This window comes from Aotus nancymaae, unplaced genomic scaffold (assembly GCF_030222135.1).
Source record: "Aotus nancymaae isolate 86718 unplaced genomic scaffold, 86718_ANA_hifiasm-v0.15.2.pri h1tg000010l, whole genome shotgun sequence".
Lineage (NCBI taxonomy): Eukaryota > Metazoa > Chordata > Mammalia > Primates > Aotidae > Aotus > Aotus nancymaae.
In genome coordinates this window covers 14558578-14582684 of record NW_026988421.1, presented here as the reverse complement: position 1 = coordinate 14582684, position 24107 = coordinate 14558578, and the positions used below count along the sequence as shown (strand labels likewise).

The 24107-nt window shown below is 33.8% G+C and overlaps 1 protein-coding gene across 1 annotated transcript in view; it reads left to right on the top strand.

Moving 5' to 3' along the window:
- Positions 1-24107, top strand: part of CCDC172 (coiled-coil domain containing 172) — a 52841-nt gene that overhangs the window by 2651 nt on the left and 26083 nt on the right. The window contains exons 4-5 of the mRNA XM_012448090.2: positions 13810-13926; positions 15265-15430. Coding sequence (XP_012303513.1) covers positions 13810-13926; positions 15265-15430 — 283 coding nt within the window. The remainder of the gene's footprint in view (positions 1-13809; positions 13927-15264; positions 15431-24107) is intronic.

The window sequence follows — 24107 nt, the reverse complement described above, 5'->3', positions numbered from 1 at the left end:
TTTAAAATATAATTTGTAGCTATCATTAAGAGAAAATGCCTACCATTGTTTAGAAACATTTGTTGAAATTTCTAATTAATATAGGTTCACAAGCATGCATTGCTTTTTAACCAGCTCATAAATGTGGGTAATAATACATTTGTATCTAACAAAATTAACATATGAGGCACAGTTCATACAATACTAATTTATAATTGAATAGTTTGATTTATAATTATAGTCAAGATGGTATGTATATGTGCATAAAGATTTTAAAAGTGGAACCACAATTATAATGCAAATGACTAATGGGAAGAACTGAAGATGTAATCCTAAATTGATTTCTTGTTTCTTTTATTCTGAGTTAATTATATGTCTGCCAATAACAATGAAAATATATTTACTTGAATATTTGACTTGGCATTTATTGACCCATTTATCAAATGGCAGCAGCACAAGGAGAAATTATTAGTAGAACTTAATTTGAATACAGCAGTGCTTGAGCTATGGTACAGTGATACATTCAGAAAATTTTGGGGGCATTTATTTTGGATGTTGCTTCTGGTTAATAAATGTATTTGGGAAGTACAGTATTCATTTTTTTCTTTTCTGTAAAACCCGGATAGCATGTAATTAGAACTTGAATGATAGCATTTGCCTTGCAGGGCTCAATGAGTCTTTTAAAATATATAGTTGCAAAAGTCTCAAGTTATATAGTATGAGTACTTTATGAACTGGACAGCTACACTATGCCTGGTTAGATTTGGTAATAATGAAAACAGAAAAATGAGAACATGCCCTGGATTTGCATTCATGCTTACCAATATACCTAAAACTTCTGATAGTCGAGGAAAGGTTGTGTAGTATTGATGACAGGCAAACCAAAATTAAGGACTCAAAGAACATTGGTAGTTTCTTTTAAACATCTAAAAGAAGTTCTTCTATTTTTCAAAAATGGCATATAATTATAATTTTGACATTTAATTTTTATAAACATATTACATTAACCCCAATATAATGCCATATTCCCTAAGAGGGAGTAAACGGAGGACAATCTGAGGCTATTTTGTGAATATTTTGTTTATTTTTTTCTGTTTCCAATTTTAACTTGTTGTATAAACACCGTAACAATAATAAAATAATATTTCATGAATTTGTAAAGGAAAATTATATTGAAATAAAAAAGTAACTTCAGGTGGCTCCATTTACTGTTTTACCTCAATATGTATGTGTTCTTTTTTTTTAATTGGTTAAAGTTAGGAAACCTCCCAGAACAGCAGGCAAAGTCATCTCCTTTGGTACTGTGTTACCTAATTAGAGAAAGAACAAAATCACAATTACTATCATTTATAATATTGAAATGGAGTTTTGTTATTGGAGTGCTTTTGTCTTTCTTTACACTTAATTGAAAAATTTAGACCCTACCTAAATTTAATTTTATTGTTGACAATTATTCATTCAACAAACATTCATTGAGCAACTGCTAAATCACACTATGAATACTTGGCAAATAAATTATATAACACCTTCCTTCCTGAATTACAGTATTGACATTAAGCAACTTCAACTGTATAAATCTAACTGTAAACTCAAAATTTTTGATGTTCTCATTTAAAGAAAAAAACTTGCTTCCTTTTTTTTCTATGAAATTCTATAAAGAAAGCCTATCACATTTGTCATGAATAATTATCCAAAACTTGGAAACAGACAAAAGAGGTCGCTGAGTGTCCTTTGAGTATTTTATTAGACATTGTCCAATAGCTCATCTTCTTGAGGACAATCAGGGTTTTAGGGGTGTGAACCTTTGCACTGGGCTTTTTTATATATATATATATATGTATATGCCAATCATTTGTTGACCCCAGGGCCTTTGCACTTGCTGTTTCCTCTAATTGAAATGCTGATTCCCATAGCTGTTATTCTGTCATGCACACTCACTTCATTTAGATCTCTCCCAGTAGAATCATGTGAGATTTTTAATGCTAACACTAGGATAGTCCCATGCAAATCTTGATGGTTGTTAGCCTAGGTCTCAGTTGTCACCCTAGAGCATTATTCTTAAAGTGTGATCTCTGAATTCAAAGGAGTCCCCAGGACACTTTTAGGGAGTTTGTAAGGTCAAGCTATTTTCATGATAATATTATACAAAGGCACCATGTGCCGTTTTCACTGTGCCAAGGCACACATTGACAGTGCAAAAGCAGTGGTGAGTAACACTGTTAGCACCTTAACACAAATCGAGGCACTGGCACCAGACTGTACTAGTAGTCATTATATTCTACACTGCCATGCATTCTCAGTAAGAAAACAAAAACCTCTAGTTTTACTTAATGCTTTGATTGTAGTGTCAAAAATGTTAATATTATTGAAACTGATCATTGAGTATATGTGTTTTCAACATTGTGTACGATTACATGGGAAGTACACCTAAAGTACTTTTATATTCTGAAGTACAACGGTTGTCTCAAGTGAGAGCATGTGTGCAGTTGTTTGAGATGCAGTATGAGCTACCTATTCTTTTTCTGAAACACCATTTTTGCTTAGATAATTGACCGTCAAATTGTAGTTATTTAGATTTGGGTGTTTGGCAAAATTCTCTCAAAAATAAATGAAGTAAGCCTAAAAGTGTCAAGGAAAACATCTGACATTCTTTTTCTTATTTTGACAATGATAATATACAAGCTTTCAAACAAAAATTAGAATTTTGGAGGATTACTATCTACTGTTACCATAAGCTTGGCAGCATCCTGGTACTTAAAAGATTTTTCTGGTGAGTTCGTTAGTGACATTAATGAATATGAGTGCTACTTTTGAAACATTATGTTTCAAAATGTTTCAGAATGGGTTACTTTTGAAAGCATATTATGAAATATATTAACATTTGGAGGATCTACATAATTCAGAGAAGCAGTAAGTAATGCATAAAGTTACAAAACTGTGCATGGATGACAGAGAGAGTTAAAATGCAAGATAGACCAAAGTATTTTATTTTAACACAGAATGAAAAGTTCATTGAAATGGTTTCAGATTCCACATTGCAACTAATCTTTAAGGAATTACCACATGGTGAATTTTGATGTAGTATCAAAGAAGAATATGCACAATCATTTCCAACTACATACCCGTGCACTCCATATTCTCCAACTGAAAAACAATACAAAAGATTGAGTAGAAGCAGAAATGAGAATCCAGCTATATTCTTTTTAATTTTTAAATTGTTTTTATTTATTTATTTATTTATTTTTACGAGATAGAGTCTCACTCTGTCACCCAGGTTGGAGCTCAGTGGCACAATAACAGCTAACTCCTGGCCTCAAGTGATCCTTCTGCTTCAGCCTCCTGAGTAACTGGGACTACAGGCCTGTGCCGACCTGCCTGGCTAATTGAAAAAAAAATTATTTTGTACAGACAGGATCTTGCTGTGCTGCCTAGACTGGTCTTAAACTTTTGGCCTCAAGTGATCCTTCCACTTCAGTCTCTCAAAGTTCTGAAATTACATACTTGAAACACCACGTCTGGTTCCAGCTGTTTTTTATTAAGCCAAGTGTTAATGAGATTTATAAAAAATCTATATGCAGCTCCTTTTTAAAATTTATTTTTGTTTTGGAAAGTCATTTTAAAATACAAATGTGATCTTTAAAATGCAATAGGATTATTGTTATTCATAAATTAGTGTTTGAAAATTTTTCAGTTTTAATTTTGATACAGAAAATATTACTACATATAACTCATGAAGACAGTCAAACAAAAAGAAATTCTTAATAATTTTTTAGACTATGAAGAGGTGAAAAGACCCAAAAATTTGAGACCGCCATCTCTGTAGAGGCCCCTTCCTGATCTCCCTATATAAAATAGCATTACCGTCTCTCTCTGTCTCTATGCTGTGTGATACCACCTCTTGGCATATTTCATGTTTTCATTTCATATTTCATATTTCATTTGTCTCCCTCCAGTGGAATGTAAACTCCATAAGGGATAGAAATTAATCTATTTTGTTCACTGCTGTTATTCCCAGCATTTAGAACAGTGCCTGAATAATAGTAGTTATTAAACAAACATTTGGTGAATGAATAAATTAATTTAAACTTTTTCTCATAGAATTATCCATTTTCTATTTCCTCCGCTTTGAATTCTACTTGTTTGATTTGACGCCTTTCTTACATGGTGGTAGATTTTCTTATGAACTTTTAAGATTTTTTATTGATTTTATTTTACTAAACTTATCTTTAGCAGACTTTATCTTTCCTGGCAGTTCAACACATTCTTTTGATAGAAAAGATGTCCCTAAGAAGCAGTTTTACCCCTGCTGCCAGGGCCTCACAGATTTCCCCTGTTCAGGACCAGTTTTTATGTTAAATTCTGAGCTCCGGATTTCCACGCTGTATGGATAAGAGATTTTGACTCTCACACCCATCCACAGATAGGCTCAGAGTTCAAATTCACAGGACGTGACTCCTTTTCCACTCACGGCTCAATGGGATATAGCTCACTTATACCCCGCATCTCTAGGGCAACAGGTAGAGTTTTCTTACCATCTTTCAAAACTGGCATAGATATTTCTCAATTCCTGACAATGCAATGAGTCCAACCCTGGCTCTCTTTGCCTGTGATTTTTGTTCTTATGTGGGCACTTAAAGCCTAATCCCTCATTCCTGTATCCTTTTTGTAAGATGCTCCTATGGGCTCGAATTTTAGCACACCATCCTTACCCTGAGCTGTCTCTTTGTTTCTTGCATGAAGATTTCTCTTTCTTCCTTTTTGCTTAGGTATGTAAATGAAATATTGTAAACATAGACAGATTTTATCTAGCATTTATCTGTGTTTGGAGTAGAAAGTAAGTCCTCTCCACTTTGGCTTTTACTGCCATATTAACCATAATTCTGCACTAGAAACTCCTTCAATGCTTCAAATTGTCATTCTTGTTTGTTATTATTTATTTGTACTTACTTTTTTATTTAGTTTTTGATGAGTCTGTGTAATTGTTTAAGTAATTTTGTAGGAGGAATTTGTGAATGATAGATCTTCTAAGCTATTAATACCTGAAATTTCTGTTATCTTCACACTTGCATGGAAACTTGTCTGTACAGAATTATTGAGTCAAACCTATTTTTAAGACAATTTTGTGGATCTAGCACTATCATCTTCTGAAATTTATTAATGCAGGAGAGAAGTATTGAAGTCAACCTGGTTTTTAAAAATCCCTTTTTAAGGTAACTTGTTAGGTTTCATTTTTCTTCCCTGGTAGCTTTTATTATTTTAAAGTCTATAATTCCAAATTTGGCACAGATATATCTATTAATTTTTTTCTGGAACGAGGGTGAGCCTTCCATTTTAACCTCAGCTATCATTTTATAGAGTTTGTTTTCAATACACCCACTTCTTATAATTTAGAAGACCTTTATTCTCTGTTCTCTGAATCAAATCCTCTCTGGGAAAACTTTGTATACTTTATATCCCTAATTATATCTTTTCTAGTGTTAGTTTAGTTATTTAATGCTCTCTGCAAATTTATATTATGTATTGTCTTCTCTTTTTTTAACACTTTAATTTTCTGCCTTTTTAAAAATCTCAGATTTTTTTTTTTTTTTTTTTTTTTTTGAGACAGAGTCTCGCTGTGTCACCCCGGTTGGAGTGCAGTTGCACAATCTCTGCTCACTGCATTCTCTGCCTCCCAGGTTCAAGTGATTCTCCCACCTCAGCCTCCTGTGTGTGCCACCATGCCCTGCTACTTTTTGTATTTTTAGTAGATATGGAGTTTCACCATGTTGGTCAGGCTGGTCTCGAACTCCTGACCTCACTATCTGCCAGCCTTGGTCTCCCAAAGTGTTGGGATTACAGGCGTGAGCCACAGTGCCTGGCCTGTTTTGTTTTTATCTTTTTCTCCTATGTCCTTCCTTGCTCTTATTTTCTAGTGGACATGTCTTTGTTTGCATCCTCTTAAGAACGTTAAGTAATTGATTACAATTTTTTTCATCCTGTGCTCTTCACTGTAATCTTTTGATTCTCTTTTTCTCTTCTGTTAACAGTATTTTTCATAGGGTTCATGTTGTTATTCTGTGAGGTTTGTTCAGACCTGCAATTTGCCTCTAAATACAATATATAAATTGTTTTTTGTCCTGTTCTCATTTTCTTGAATACTGGAAGAATTCTTAGAGCTAAAGCTGGTTGACAAGCTGATGTGAGTATCCCCAGCCCAATTTCTAGTGTTCTTGTAGTATAGCTTTACTTGACTGAGATATGATTATTTCTTGCACATGTGCCAAGTTTTCTTATTGATGTGGAAGATATATGTTTTAAAGAATGTGTGACATTTTATAGTTCCTCTATTAAAAGCAGTGCATGAATAGACACTACCTCAGCATCCCTTCGTTTCATATCATGACTAAGGTGTGTGATGATAGGTAAGGTAAGGTACTGCCACCTGAGTTGTGAAATAACACAGAAGTTATCTTACTTTAAAGAGCTCCCCAGGAAGAGTCTTTCAGATTAAGAAGTATCATTATACAATGTTCTTGACTAATCAGTATTTGTGCTTTGCTGGTCTTTCCCTAATCAGATTACTCTCTCGCTGAGATGAGCAGGTTTGGAGGAATAGGAGTTTTATTTGAGAAAAAGAGGAAGAATAATTTTACAGTTTAGGGGTTATTTTGAGAAGAGTAGATTTAGGTTGCTGTGGACTTTGGAACAGGAAGTGAGTTCTGAAAAGGTGAGTAGAAAGGATCAAAGGCAACTGGCAACTTACAGCTGTGCCTGTGATCTGACGCTGATAGGAAGAATTTCTCCTGTAGGCTTTGCTGCATATATGGTCTCATGGATTGTTATTGCCTGAATTAATATTTCAAGATAAGTTGATATCTCAGTGTTCTTTATTCAGATGAGTTCCATGGTTTCATATATAGTCTAATTTCTTCTGGTTAAAAGCTCCTCTGGCTGGGTGCTGTGGCTCATGCCTGTAATCCCAGCTCTTTGGGAGGCCGAGGCAGGCCCATCACAAGGTCAGGAGTTTGAGACCAGTCTGGCCAACATAGTGAAACCCTGTCTCTACTAAAAATACAAAAAATTAGCTGGGTGTGGTGATGTACCCTCCTTGGGAGGCTGAGGCAGGGGAATCACGTGAACCCGGGTAGCGGAGGTTGCCCTGAGCTGAGGTCGCGCCATTGCACTCTACCCAAGTCAAAAAAAATGTTCCTCCCAAGAGATACAGGAAGAAAAGGGAGAGATGTGACCACCACAGTGAGCAAATGGATCAGATTGTTACTCTAAAATGTTTGTTTAATTCTGAGCTCCTGCTCCTCCCCATTTTACTAAGATCTCTTGATTATGTTCTTACTGGAAGAGTGAGTTTTATTCCTGGGAAATTCTGAGGCCTTCTACCATTATATTTGGTGCACATGAAGATTACTTTTCAAAATTAAAATAGTTTTATTGTTTTAACTCTTTATAAAAGTAGTGTTTGTTTATTGCAAATTATTCAAAAAATAGAAATTGGCAAAAAGTAGAGTGAAAAATTACCTGTAATTCCACCACACAGTTAACATTTTCATAGGTTTTCTTTCAAAATTGTTTAAATGCACTTATATTTTTCTGAAATAATTTGCTTTTTTCTATTTACTGTAACCTAGATATCTGAGTAAATAAATATATATATATATATAAGCAATTTTAATGGCTGCATAGTACTTCATTAAACATTATACTATATTTTATTTAACTAATTTCCTATTGATAAGTATTTACTGTTGTATTAATAAATTACTATTTTTACTGTCATTGCAATGATTATCTTACATATACATCTTTGTGCATTTATCCTAGCTTTTTAGGGTAACATCTTAAAAATCAAATTGCTATGTCAATGGGTCTATAATTTTTAAGACTTTGATTATATTTAAATTGTCCTCTAGAAAAGTTGTTCCAGTTTTATTCTAACAGTTTTTCTACTCATACACTAGAAATCAATATTTTACAAATATGAAATGACATATTTTTATAGTTTTAATTTGAAATTTTTAACCTAGTATTTCTAATTTTTACGTATATTTACCTATTTCTAGCCTGTCCTTGTCTTTTATTGTTGGTATCTAGCTTTTTATTGCAGATATTCTTTCTTTATAATTTATTTCAAACTTTATTATTTGTATCTTGGCTTTTTATGACATGATTTTCTAGTAAAAGTTTAGAGTTTTGTGTTGCTAGAATTTGTAATGTTTTAGTTGGTTTCCAGATCTATTCTAGGCTTGGGAAAGCCTGTCCCATTCCAAGATTTTAAACAATTTCTTTTCCTAGTACTTTTATACTGGTTTTCTTTTCTTTAATATTTTAAAGAAAAATGACTGTTGTCACCTGGAATAAATGTCGCATGTTTCCCATTGATCAGAAACACTGTCTTTATGATACAGTAGTATACATGTGCATGTGTATATCTATATTTGTAATTGTTTTATATATTTTATACTATTTTATTAATCTATTTGTTTTGGCACCCATATACTATTGGCTTAAATATATTAGCTTTGAAATAAATTTGACTCTAGAAGGGTAATTTCTTTTTCAAAATTTTCCTGGTTCTTCTCAGTTTATATTTCTAGATAAATTTGAAAATATTTTGTCAAATTAAAAAATAACCAAAATCATTGGGGTTTTCATTAAGATTGCACTAATTTTATGTTGTAATTTATGAAGAATTGATACCTTTATAACTCTAGGTCATATTTAAGAATATAGCATATTTTTCTGTTTATTCAGATTTTCTTTGATGTTCCTCAGTAGAAGTTTTTCATACAGGTAGCAGATATTTCTTAAGTTTATTGTATATTTTGTGTGTCTTGATTTTGCTGTCATGAATGGAATATTTTCCTTGTTTTTCTCTGTTTATTACTGGTGACTAGAATAGATTTTGGTATTTATTTTGTTACTAGCTTCTTTACTAAACCGTTTTTTATTTCTTGACTATTTCTCTCTATATTTTCTTGGATTAATATGTAATAATGGGGCCAGGAGCAGTGGCTCACATCTGTAATTCCAGCACTTTGAGAGGCCGGGGCGGGTGGGTCATCTGAGGTCAGATGTTCGAGACCAGCCTAGCCAACATGGTGAAACCCTGTCTGTATTAAAAATACAAAAATTAGCCAGGCATGGTGACATGCCCCTGTAATTCCTCCTACTTAGAAAGCTGAGGCAGGAGAATCATTTGATCTGGGAGGCAGAGGTTGCAGTGAGCCAAGATCATGCCACTGAACTCCAGCCTGGGTGACAGAGTAAGACTCCATCTCAAAATACATATATTTATACATATATAACATTTAATATGTATAAATATATATTATTATATATGTATTATATACAATAGTATGTAGAATATATTATGTGTTATATATTTATACATATAAATGTTATATATTATAAATCTTTAATAATAATAAGGCCACTGTGGCTGGAATGGGGCACGTGAGGAGGCGACTATAGGAGAGATGGTTGGAGAGGGAATGAGGGGGTATAGATCATGTAAAGCCTTATAAGCCATTGTCAGGTGGTTATTTCCTTCCTTGCTAACTATATTGGGATTACTGTGTCATAGTAAGTTATTTAAGCTTTGCCTCTGTGGTTTGGAAAAGTATAAAGATAGATCTTTTTTACAAAAACCTTAATATCTGCTATCAATACAATATCCATTAATGTACCTTAGTATTGAAAATGTCTTTTATCATCTAGTCATAACAATGATATATTTTCCAAATTGATATGATTTTAGGAATATGAAATTTTCTATGTAACTTTTAGTGTTTTTTTTTTTTGTTGTTGTTGTTTTTAATGTAAAATTGCCTATTATGCTATTGGGCAGAGTATTTAATCAGCAAAACGTCAGTTTCTCAAGGCTGAGATTATTTTTAACAACAGCAGCCACAACAAAGAGTACCTATGTACTTTGCTTTCTTGCACCCTAACATTAATTTTAAATTCTCAGTCATTTTCAATTTTTAAGTTATTCTGGCAGAAAAATACCTAAAGGCACCCAGGCAGCAAGAGTAGTGAAAAGTCACAAATCATGGCTTTGCTGGCAACTGACCTAGTTGACCAGATAAATCAGCTCACTGGGAAAACTATAAGCTCCATTAAAAAATAAAATATCCCAACAGAAATAAAACAAGAAAAGGTAAACAGTCTTTATTGTTGAGAGAAGCAGAATTAACCAGGGAGCTGGCACTGCTATAAATTAGAATTTTCCAAAACAGCAATATTTTCTGACAAAGCTTGGCTATTTGATTCTAGAATGTAACTTTTTAAAATTTTTTTGAGACAAAGTTTCACTTTTGTCACCTAGGCCGGAGTGCAATGGGGTGATCTTGTCTCACTGACTCCCCAGCCTCTTGGGTTCAAGTGATTCTCCTGCCTCAGCCTCCTGAGTAGGTGGGATAACAGGAGCCAGCCACCACACCTGGCTAATTTTTGTATTTTTAGTAGGGGGGAGTTTCACCGTGTTGGCCAGGCTGGTCTCGAACTCCTGACCAGGTGATCCACCCTTCTTGGCCTCCCAAAGTGCTGGAATTACAGGTGTGAGCTACCGTGGTTGGCCTATAACTTTAAGGCTGCATGCAAATATTTTTTGATTTCTAGTCAGAGGACAGTTAGAGATGAGAAAGAGAAATTTGTATTACTACCATTAGGAACTTCCTACCCTTTTCTTCATATTGTCTGTATCCTTTTGGGATCTTAGTGGATAACTTAGGACACAGAAGCAATGGATTTTTAAGTTTTTCTTTAAATTCAAGATGCATAGATATAAGATTGTGCCTCAATTCAAATCTGACTCAGAGAGATATGTTTAGAAATATTTTTATGTCACAATCTAATATTTTACGTATTATCTTCCCAACTCTGAACCCCACTCTTTACCTTTGTAACAAAAAACAGGTAAGAGGATTTTCTGATGATTATTTATTCATCTTTTGATCACATCAGTACATTCAGGACTATATTTGGAATATTTACTTAAATTTTACGTATCAGTAGGTCTGGTTTTCAAACACAGGAACATAAAAAATAACTTAAATCAGTTGGGACAACAATAAGAGCAGAAGGAACAATCTGAAACATTCTATGAATAGGTAACTATGAAAAGCTATTTTATTTCTGAAGAGTTAGTAATTTATGCTTAACAAAGAGGAAATGGACAGATTCAAATCTTTTTGTTTCCTTAGTTCCATTAAAACATAAAGGCGATATATTAGTAATACAGGCCTCATCTAGCTTCTGGAACCTTGATCTGTTGATGTCCTTAACAGTGTGAACCAGTATATTATAGGCCTCTATTCTTGTCCTTCCTGATTAACTTTCCCAAACTCTTGCCACTTTCTCCATCATTCTACTTCTCATACTTACCAATAATTTTTTTTGTATTAAAAATTTTTAACCATAGCTTCTATGTAAATTTGAAGATTAATGTACCATAATCTTTCTGTTGTTATTGACTCTCTGGGACTTTTTAGATCTGGATTAAAAGAGGCAAATATGGAATAAATGATAAAGACAGAAGGTAAGATAGAAAAGAAATGAAGAGGAGATAAACATAGTAAAAACAAATAAACAGATAACTTGAATGATTTACATAGAATTTTAGGGAAGAGGAAAATTACGGATATACCCTTTTTATAAATCTTTAGAACAGCTGTCTACTTTTTAGTTTTTGGTAAATCAATTTCATTTTTTAGGTAATGGTAAAACATTCTGGTTAAGTGCCAAGATGTCACATAGCTCTTCTTAATATTGGTTATTCTCCCTTTTAAGAAAGAAGACATGGGCTCAGTGGTAAATTAAGCTCTTAGTTCTTGATAGCTGAAACATAGCACATTAATTTCTGAGTGCTTAACATAAGGCTTTTCTGAATTTGAAGAATTTGCTTAAGTCTCATTTAGAAATGCATTTGTTTGATAAGTAATATTTTCCTCCTTTTTGGGTTTTGGGTTTGACGTAGATCTTTTACAACAGACTAGTAATGTACGTGGTCTTAGAATTCATGAATTGCTTTCTGAAGGGCATAATACTTGAAATACTTTAGTAGATTAAACCCACATTTATCCAGTGCATTATTTTGTCTCTAAAGTATTTTTTGTGAACATTCCTGAGCAGTGTCCACAACAGTAACTCAGTTAGGTATGTACTGCAAACACCCTTCTCGGTAAGCTCTGGTGGATCTAGGATTTGGTAATTTCCTTAAATGTTTCTTAAATGTATATATTTTCAACTCATTATCACACCATGAAGTCCCTTTTTATCTGTAGCATTACCTTTTCATTACTTTGAAATAGTTCTGACATTTCCATGTTAACATCATGATTTAGAAGAAAGAAAGGCAGAAGACCTGGATTTTAGTCCTGGATTTGCCTCTAATAAGTTATATAGCCTTTGTTAAGGTGTTTAACTTCTCTGGACCTCATTTTATTCTCATTTACATAACAAGTATTAAATAGTCATGAAACTTTTTTTATTCTGAATAAATGTGGTTGAATTCATGATCATTCTGTAGTTTACCCTGATTATAAATTTCCATATGGTTTTATAGATTTGGCCATATGTTTTCTAATTTCTGTCTTCTGAGACAGAAAAATACTAACTGCACCATTATCCCTTCCCCATTCTTTAAAATGTTATCTCAATTCCCTTGATTATATGAACTGTACCTTTCTAATCTTTCTGTATTAATGCCTTTCTTAAAATTGGGTTGATGAAAACAGTACCAAGTACTGAAGATATGGTCAGATGTGCTATGATCTTATATAAATGTAAGATCATACTTTCTGTTTTATTTCAGCTACTTTTTTTAATGTCAATATTTCTAGGACTTTTTAGCCATAATATTTCAAAGTGTCTTTTAAGCCAACCCTTTTGCCTCTGGACTAGACTATTTCTAAGCTCTTTACTATTCAATATCTTCTGGGACAGAGATTTCACAACCTGTCTCTCACCTTGAGGAAGTTGTTATAACTACTATAAATCTTGCTTTCTGCAATTTAAGTTGAATTTATATCCTTTTTCTTTTCTCTATAGAGATGGGAACAGCCCCAAACTGGAACTGATGCTTTCATATGAGGGCTAGTACTGAACATAGTAGAAAAATTACAGTATTTCCAGTCCAACATCATTTTTAGCTTTTATATATTAAAGCTTCCTGACTTCGTTTCAATATTAATCTCTCAGGAGATGTTATTTTTTAAGGTCCAAATGAAATAACAGTTGCATGTCTAACATTAATGTTTATTATACTTTTTGCTACTTAGAACCAAATGAAGTATTAAAATAAAAAATGAGTTCTCAAAACCTATTTAACGTCTTTAGCAGACTCGTGTTTTATTTGATACAACTGTGATCATGGGACTGGGTTTTTCCCTCTGTTTTGTAGATTTTATCTTATTATTTTATTAGCCAAATTATGTACATGACTTATTCATTTATATCATCCTTATAAGCTGTGAAAATAGAAACTTATTTAAAACAGACAGTCTTGAAGCAGATTTCAATGTGTGTATTCAAAAGCTTCAGTACCTAAGCTAAGAATTCTTCTAGGTATCAAGAGGAAAAAGAAAACACATTCACTGCCCTTGAAGAGCCTATAGTCTTATTGGGGAAAAAGATTATAGAATTGTAACTATAAAGTACTTAAAAATAATACAAGATAGTGTATATGAAATAAGATGCTTAATGTGAACTTTATTTTGCATTTTAAAGATTAATACAGAATATATTTTTTACTAGACAAATCTGTTCTATTACCTAAGGCATCCTAAAATGTCTAATTAATTGTTTCATTCTGATTTCTGTTTTTATACTTTGAAGGTTCAACAGTTTTTTGAAAAATCCTTCCTCTTACAGCTTTTGAAAACTCATGAAAATGCATTAGAAAAACAGTACGGTGAAATTACAAACCAAAGGAATATGCTTCTTCAAACCTTTGTAAGTTTCCAGCCACCTAGAAAAATCTATTTCACTAATTATGTAAAAAAGTATTTAGATATACTTAAGTGTAGTTTTAGAAAATTATCCATGTGCATATTGGCAGGTAGTACTGCTTAGATACAGGAAAGTATTAAGTACTATTTAAAACCAATTGGTAGAGTAATATCAATTGGTTTTAAATAGTACTTAATACTATTTATTAAGTAATAGTTTGAAAGAAGTGTATGGATAAGGATGTAATATAGCAATTAAACCAATAAAGCCAATAAAACCAATTGGTTTTAAATAGTACTTAATACTATCTATTAAGTAATAGTTTGAAAGAAGTGTATGGACAGGGATGTAATATAGCAATTATTTGCAGTTGTAATAAGCACAAAAGAAACAGTGGAACTGATTTGAATTGCTCAAGCATTGAGACCTTGGATAAAATCCTTTTGAAAGACAGAGAGTTTAACACTTTAGGCATATTTATGGATGCGGCTAAAAGGATGGATATTGTTAATCTTTTTATATTAACTCAGAGCCAACAGTCTGACCAATTTAACAGGGCCAACGTAGAAATACGACTGTGATTAATTGACATTTTAAATAAAATACATTGAAAGATATTAAAAATACATATCTGAAGTCAGAACCAACAGTCTTAGTGGTTTTAAATGAAATGGCCAGTTCCAAAATGTGGCTCAAAATTCATTGACATAGCTTAGAAAAGTATGCTAATGTTTAGATTCTAGCATTGTCAAAGAGTTCAGGTTCTTGCATTGTCCATAGTTTTAGGAAATTCTTATTTCTCTGCCATGTTGATATTTCATAAAATGTAAACTATTATTTAAAACTGATTTTGAAGTGAATATATAATTTTGCCGTCATGATCCACATTTTAAAAGGTTTTCTTGGCTATCCTTGTTCGTTTGTTTATTTTCCTGTAAGGCAGTAATTCCTTTAAGTGTAGATTTTATCTTTTCAGTTTGACCATTTAATTACTTTACTCTCCAGTTTTAAATTATAATTGTAAAATAGAATATGATTCTGAAGTTTAATACACAAATAAACAGATATAATGATGAGTGGTAGAATATCTACCTCAATAATTCTCCCAAAACTTTAAGGTTAAATCTTTCATGTGAAAGATTATATTATATAGTTGTTACTATATAATAGCTTCAGTTTTTTATTAATATTACTACAAGAAAAAACATTTTTGCCATGATGCCATAAAGTATAATTATATACTTTTATTGTTAATAATTCCAAATTGTTATATCTTAAATAATTAAGAAAACTATTATTGCAGCTAACACCTATATTTGATATTTTATTTATGTTTTTCAGGAGGGTATAAAGAAACAGATGATAGAGGAGGAGGACAAATTTTTTAAGGAAATTACAGACTTTAATAATGAGTATGAAATAACAAAGAAAAGAGAGCTTTTGATGAAAGAAAATGTCAAGATTGAAATATCTGACTTAGAAAACCAAGCAAACATTTTGAAAAGTGGTATGAATAAATATTATCACCTCATTTGTCTTGCATTAATGAAAATAACTTATTTTGAATGAATGAATTTTCCAAAAATTTTGCTTTTTCATAAGTGAAATTGGGTTATTTCATAGCTATTCTTTTACATGACTTTAAGTGTCCTAATGAAGATCTTCCGTTGTGAGCAGTTTCAAGTGATTTATAAGTACATGCGACATGAGCATTTGGTTATTCTTTTAATAAATATCTGTTATGTGATAGGCACTGTTCTAGGTCTTGAAGATATAAAAGTAAAAAGTGGAGGAAGCAAATATGTAAGCAGACATTTACAGCACATTGTGATGGAAGCTACAGTAGGAGTTAGGACTGGTGCTGTAATCCTCCAACAGTCCTGTATAAGCTAGGAAGTAAGTTTACACGGTGGAGTGGAGAGAGTTTTATTTCAGGAACACCAGTGATAAGGTTTCGGTCTGTGTCCCCACCCGAATCTCATGTCGAATTGTAATCCTTAATGTTGGAAGTTAGACCTGTTGGGAGGTGATTGGCTCATGGAGGCAGATTTCCCCTTTGGTGCTGTTCTCATGAAATTGAGTGATATCGTGAGATTCGCTTCTTTGAAAGTATGTGGCACCTCCCACTTCTCTCTCTTGCTTCTGCTCCAGCCATGTAAGATGTTCCTGCCTCTCCTTTGCCTTCCACCAATATTTTAAGTTTTCTGAGGCCTCCCCAGACATGCTTCCTCTATAGCTTGCAGAACCCTGAGCTAAGTAAATCTCTTTTCTTTATAAATTACTCAGTCTTGGGTAGTTCTTTACAGCAATGCAAGAAGGGACTAATAAAACTAGTATGTCAGTTGTTTCAGTCTCTGATAAGATCCCTAATTAAAGTAGTTGCCAAAAGAGGGAGGGGGTGAATTAAAGAGTTGTTTAGGAAAAATGACAGGACATTTTCAACTCTTAATGTGGACAAAAATAGGGAAAGTCTAGGATAAATCATAGTTTTCAAACTTCAGAGATTCAATTATAGCATCAGCTTAACGTCCAGTATTTCCTTAACTAAACTAGGTTCAATTGCACATGAGGTTCCTTGGATGTAGTTCCTTATGTCATCCCTTGAGTACATGTCCTCTTGATCTGAGGACCTGAGCCAAAGAAACAGTTGCCCTTCATGTTCTCAGTATACTATGATGAGGTAGGCTTAGGATAATCACTAGCAACACTTCTGTTTGGAAAGCAGAAACAAAGGAGTCATTGTTCCATAGCAAATTTTTTTTTTTTTTTTGAGACAGAGTTTTGCTCTTGTTACCCAGGCTGGAGTGCAATGGCGCGATCTCGGCTCACCGCAACCTCCGTCTCCTGGGTTCAGGCAATTCTCCTGCCTCAGCCTCCTGAGTAGCTGGGATTACAGGCACGCGCCACCGTGCCCAGCTAACTTTTTGTATTTTCAGTAGAGACGGGGTTTCACCATGTTGACCAGGATGGTCTCGATCTCTTGACCTCATGATCCACCCGCCTCGGCCCCCCAAAGTGCTGGGATTACCTCCATAGCAATTTTGAAATTGAGCCAGGCAAGTATTGGATATTCTTTGATTAGGATTCAGTCATCCTCCTGCCTGGGAATGATTCTCCATGTCTCTTGGCACCACTTTCTTGCTCCTATTTCTCTTTTTTTTTTCACTGCCTCTGTCCATTTCAGTCCAAACTCACTGTGTTTATGTACATACAATTCTCTTAAAAACTTTGTGGGTCTCACATGAATCATACTGAGGCTCATTTCATTAGAGAAAAGCTACAACTACAAATCTCTTTGAGACAAGCCCTTTTATATATTGGCCTTCCACTAAAACTTCTGAGATAATATTCTTAAACTTTTTAATGGCCCTTAGTTTGACTGAATGGTTCTCTGAGGCATCACGTTGGATTTTTCTGAGGTCTTAGGAAATGGTTTTTAATTTACATGCTATATTTAGTCTTTAGACTATGATTTCTTAAGAATATTGCATTTTGTCTTTGCCCTCAAGACACTTCTTAGTGATGAGAATGAAGGCAGGGAGGGCATCTTGTAGAAAGGCTACCAAAGTTGTTTATTTTGATTCCAGAACAACCATTAAGGAAAAAATGCAAAGACAAATGGCTAAAAGGACGATATGGAAATTAAAAGACAGCCTAAAATATACATTTAATCTGAAAGAAAGTGGGAAAGGGAAGGAGATGAACAAAAACACAGAGAACAGACAGAAAACAAATAATAAAATGATATACCTGAATCCATTTATAATCATGCATCACTTTAGTAATGGCGATATGTTCTGAGAAATGCATTCTTAATATCATCATTGTGTGAACATCATAGACTGTACTTATACAAACCTGGATGGGATAACCTATTACCCACCTGGGCTATATGGTATAGCCTATTGCTCCTAGGCTATAAGCCTGTACACAATGTTACTATACATTATACTGAAGTCTGTAGGCAATTGGAACACAATGGTAAGTATTTGCTTACCTAAACATATATAAACCTAGAAAAGGTACAGTAAAAATATAATATAAAAGATTTTTTTAAATGGTACACCTTTATAGGGCATTTACCATGAATGGAACTTGTAGAACTGTAAGTTGCTGTGGGTGAGTTAGCAAGTAATTGGTGTATAGATGTGAAGGCCTGGAACATTAATGTGTATTACTGTAAACTTTATAAATACTATGTATTTAGGCTATGCTAAATTTGTAAAAAGAATTTTTCTTTTTACAAAAATTAACTTCAGCTTACTATAACAACTTCAGCTTACTGTAACTTTTTAACTTTATAAACCTTTTATAAACCTTTTATTATTTTTGACTCTTCTAGTAACAGTTTTAAAACACACATTGGATGGCTACACAAAAATTTTTTTCTTTATATACTTATTCTATAACTTCTACCTTAGAAATTTTTTTTTTTACTAAAATAATTTTTTTAAATAAAACACAAACATGAACATTAGGCCTACACAGAGTCAGGATAATCAGTATCACTGTCTTCCACCTCTATCTACATCTTGTCCCACTGGAAGGTCTTCAGGGACATGGAGCTGTCATCTCCTGTGAAAACAATGCCTTTGTATATGGAAATACAAATTACTTAGAATAGCCAAAACAATTTTAAAAGAATAAAATTTAAAGATTTATACTCCATGATTTCAAAATTTACTAAAATTTTACAGTAATCAAGATAACTTGTCACTGCCTTAAAAATAGGCATATAAATAGCTGGAATATAAGATAATCCAGAAATAGAAATGCATGTTGTCAACTAGTTTTCAACAAAGACGGAAAGGCAGTTCAGTGGGAAGAGGAAAGTCTTCAATAAGTGCTACTAGAAGAATTGGACATCCATTGCAAAACAATCATCCTGAACTCTTCACGCCATATTATAAATTAACTCAAAATAGGCATACACCTAAAAACAAAAGCTAAAATTATGAATTTCCTAGAAGAAAACATAGGAGAAAATATTTTCCATCTTGGGATAAACAGTGATTTCTTAGATGGGACACATAACAATTATGAACTGTAAAAAGAAAAACAGATTAGATTTAAAATAAATTGAAAAGACACTTAAGAAAATTAGAAGACAACAATCTTGGAGAGAATATTTCCACTAAATATATCTTCCAATGAACTGTTATCCAGAATATAATAAACTCTAATAACTTTAAAAAAAAGAAGGGAAAAAGGCCAATTATAAAAAGGGAAAAAGTTGAACTTCACCAAAGAGTACTAATGACCATTGAACATGAGAAAAGATACTCAATATCTTTAGTCATTTGGAAAATACAAACTAAAACTGCAATGATATATCACTGTATGTTCACTTAATTAAAGTTAAAATGACTGACCATACTAGGGGTTGATGAGAATGTGGAGCATCTGAAACTGTATGGTAGTGATAGGAATGTAAAATAAATGGTACAATCACTTTAGAAAATTGTTTTGCAGTTTCTTAAAAGGCTGCATGTACGTTTACCATACAACCTAGCCACTCCACAACTAGATACTCCAGATAAATGAAACCTATATCCTAACTTTTTGGCAGTTTTATTCACAGTAGTCAGAAACTGAACATAAATGTCCATTAAGAAGTGACTAGTTAAACAAAAGTGACATATCTGTGCAATGGGATACTCAGCAATAAAAGTGAATGATTCTACTGACACACTACATGGACCTATTTCAAAATAATGTGGTGATTAAAAGAAGCTAAACACGTGTAAACTAATCTATAGCAATAACAAGCAGCTCAATGGTTGCCTGGGTCAAAATGGATGAACTGTGAAGGATCACAAAGAATCTTTTGTGGTTGATAGAAATGTTTAGATTCTTGTTTATGGGGCTTTCATACGTGTCAGTGACTGTCAAAAGGCATGGAATTGTTTACTCTAAAGAAATATATTTTATGTAAATTATTCCTCTATAAAATTTTTATAGAGGAAATGTTTAAGAAAATGTCCCTGATATCACAAATACTGTAGGAGCCCTCTAGTTTGGTTCCCTTTTTCCAGAAATATGGATTGATTTAAAAAGATTTGTTTTCAGAGTACCTGATATTGTTTTTTATTCTTTCAAAAAGTCTGTTTTAGATATTTCATAACATCATATAAAACTTTGATCTCCTTAATAGCAGGGACTTTTTTTGATTAATGTGCTGGGCCCAACAATATGAATGAGATAATAAATTGATGACTGCTTCAAAAGGAGAAGCACAAGATGATAGGAGAACATATATAAGTAGACTTAAACTGGACTAAGAAGTTAAGGAGGATTTCCCAGAGCAAGTTGCCTTTAGACTGAGGTCTGAAGGATGATACTGATTAGCCAAGTGAGAGATTTGAGTATAGATGTCAATTAGATGGTTGTAATTTAAGTCAAGACCTCAGAGATAGTTCTGGGCTGGAGCTATTAAATTTTGGGACTCACCTAGAGAGGAAGTATTGAAAGAAAATGGGCAGAAACCTACAGAACACCAGGATTTTCAAGGCAAGAAGAACAGAAAAGTGAGCAAAGGGTCTCAGAAAGCTGAGTGGAGTTGACGTCACCTAGGGAGAGAGTATTTGAAGACATGATCAACCCATGTTGATTGCTGCTGAGCAGTCAACTAGAATAAGGACTAAGAAGCAGCAATTGGAGGTGACTGGTGGCCTTTAAGAAAAAGAGCAGATTGAGGTAATAAGCAGGGCAGAAGCCAAGTTGTAAGGAGTTGAGCAGAAGGAAGAGCAGAAATGGGATATCTGTTAATAAAATTCATTATGTTACTAGATTACACTTGGAAAAGCATATGGTTGTCTCAAAAAAGAGATGTAGGGGAAAGGAGGGAAGAATGGTGGAGGAGAGATAAAGGGAGAAGAAGAAGGAGAGTGCAAGCTTCAATCTGGCATCATGATTAACAGTGAAACTCTAGAAGTATCTCCATGAAAGTTAGTAATAAGGGAGGGTATCCAATATCATCACTATTTTAACACTGTTCTAAAAGTATCAGCCAATGAAGTTAGAAATACTGTATGGGAAACAAAGACAAAATTGTCGTTAGTTGAAGCTGATAGAACTTGATTTCACTGAGTTTTCTATGTGTAGTTGTGTCCTCCACCATTCTTCCCTCCCTCCCCCTACATCTCCTTTTTGAGATGTTCATATGCTTTTCTAACTGTAATCTTTAACATAATGACTTTTATTAATAGATATCCTATCACTAACCTTGCTTAGCTGTGCACGCTTAGTCTTCTAATGTATTACTGAATTCTATTTAATAATATCATCTTTAAGATTTTTGCATCAGTATATGTGAGATAAATTTTTGTGTGTGTATTATGTTGATTTCACAAAAAGAATACTGAAACTTTCTTCTTTCCCTGCTTGGAAAAATGTATATACTTTAATTACCTGTTCCTTCATGGTTCAAAAGAATTACCCTATGAAACTGTTTCTGGTGACTCTTCTTGGTGGTGGTGGTGGAGAAAGAAGTTGTTCAAGTTTTAAGCAGACATTAGAGCTGTCTACTTCCCAGAGCAGTGTAGTTTCCATTTGTCTTCTTACCTGTCAGTGTTTGCTCTTCCATTCCCACTTCCAATTCGTGCCACCATATCTGTTATTTTCTGACACTTGACTTTTCTCCTCTTTCTTTCTTCATTCTGACCTTGCCCACTGAGCTTTTAGCCCATAACTATGATTAGTCAGCCAGTTTCTTTGGGTTTTGAATAATCTCCATTTTTAATTTCATAGCTATTTTTATTCTTTTTTTAAACCATTTTCTGCTACTCCGTGTTTTTTTCCCACTGCCAGACATCATCTCTGATTTATTATTTTTTAACCACAGGATTGGATTATGTTCTTACTCCTTGAGTTGCCAAAATGTTAACATCCATTTTTGTAAAAGATATTATTAGTAGTATACTTTTGTATTAAGCCTCTTAGGTTATGTTCTGTTTAAATAGCAAACCAAGCTTTTCAACATGTTTTGCCATCCCTGCAGCTTCTGGTGTCTCTCCACCTTCCAGCCTCACCCAGCAGCTTCTTTGTGTGAAAGGCATGCTGCCCTCTTTTGTGTTCCTAGATTATACCCTGCCTCCTCCTGTCTCAGGATCTTTGACTATGTTCTGTTTGGAATACTTTTTTATCCTTTATCTAGTATAGGGGTCCCCAGCTCCTGAGCCAGTACTGGTCCATGGCCTGTTAGGAACCAGGCTGCATAGCCGGAGGTGAGCAGTGGGTGAGCAAAGCTTCATCTGTATTCACAGCAGCTCCCCATCACTCACATTACCACCTGAGCTCCGCCTCCTGTCAGATCAGCAGTGGCATATAGTGAGATCAGATTCTCATAGGAGTGTAAACCCTCTCGTGAACTGTGCATGCAAGGGATCTAGGTTGCATGCTCCTTATGAGAATCTAATGCCTGATGATTTGCCACTGCCTCCCATCACCCATCACCCCCAGATGGGACCATCTAGTTGCAGGCAAACAAGCTCAGGGCTCCCACTGATTCTGCATTATGTTGAGCTATGTGATTATTTCATTATAGATTACAATGTAATAAAAACAGAAATAAAGTGCACAATAAATGTAATGCAATTGAACCATCCTGAAACCACCCCCTCTTCCCACACCAATCCAAGGAAAAATTGTCTTCCACAAAAACAGTCCCTGGTGCCAAAAAAGGTTGGGTACCGCTGATCCAGTTAACTTAGTCATTATTCTGATCTCAGCTCAAATGTTACATACTCAGGAAATCTTCCCGTGATACTCCACCCTCCCAATTACATATTAGATCAGCTCCTCTGGTTATAGTCTCTCATTGCCCTCTGTGCTTTTTCTTCAAAGCATTGTAATTACACACTTGTATGATTATTTGATTCCTGTCTGTTTCTTCCACTAAAGTATAAACTTTCACAGAGAGAAGAACTACATTTAGCTTACAAATGTATTTCTGAAATGTGCTTAGTTTATTCACTCATTCAGTAATACTTACTGTGCACTTTTTGTGTATCAGGCATTGTTATAGGACCTAGTATTACTGTAGTGACTAAGAAAAGAAAAAAAGTCCCTGCCCTTGTGGAGCCTGCATTCCAATATGAGAGACAGAAGAAAGAAAGACAGAGAGGGAGTGGAACAAAAATAAGGGAGGGAAGAAGGATAGATAGATAAGGGTTGGGGTTGGAGTGGGGTGTGTGGTACAGTTTTAGATAGATGTCCAGGGAAAGACTCAATGATAAGGTAAGTTTTTGAATAAGACCTGAAAGAGATAAGGGAACAAACCAAATGAATACCTGGCGGAAGAGCATTTCACAGAGAAGGAATAGTTGATGCAAATCACCTGAAGGGAGATTGTGCCTCATCCATTTTTAAGAAAAAGCAGAGCCTAATCCCTTTTGAGTAAAAGGAGAGGTCATGAGATCAGAGAGGTGACAGGAATATAGATCTTTCAAAACCTTGTAGGTCATCCTAAAGACTTTAACTGAAGTGAGATCAAAAGCCATTGGAGGACTTAAGCAAAGGAGCGAAGGGGTCTGACATTTGAATAGGATTACTTTGATTGCTATTGAGAACTTAAGGGAGGTAAAAGCAGAAATGGAAACCTAGAAGATGGTAGCAGTAATCCAGATGAGAGATGATGAGCAGTTGGATCAGGGATGCAGCATAGAAGTGGTAAGTGGTGTTCAGGTTCTTGTATGTTTTGAAGGTAGCAAGCAGGATTTCATGATGGACTTGATGTGGAGTATTGACAGAAAGAGAAGTGTTAAAGTTGATTTTAAGGTTTTTGGCCTCAGAAACTAGAAGTATGGAATACTTGATATTCAATATATCTGTTTGTGAAATATCTGAATGTTTACTTTAAACATTGGTAATTCATAGATAAAACACTTCATCACTTTTGGCTTCAAAATAATGATTGTCATAATGTTTTTCTCAGAATTTTCCTCTTGCTCATTTCTCCCAGTTGTTGAATTCATTTTTCTTAGATGTGAGATAAGAAATTATATTACACAACTTATTTGCTTGGCAATATCCTTTAATGATTGGCAACGTACATATGAGAAAGACAACTCGCATGTTAAAAAATGTAAATTAATTTTGATTATCTTAGTTGGTTTAATATTTATAACCATAAAACCTAGCTGTTGATTAGAAGATTATGGGTTTAAGGCAGTAGAAGAAATTAA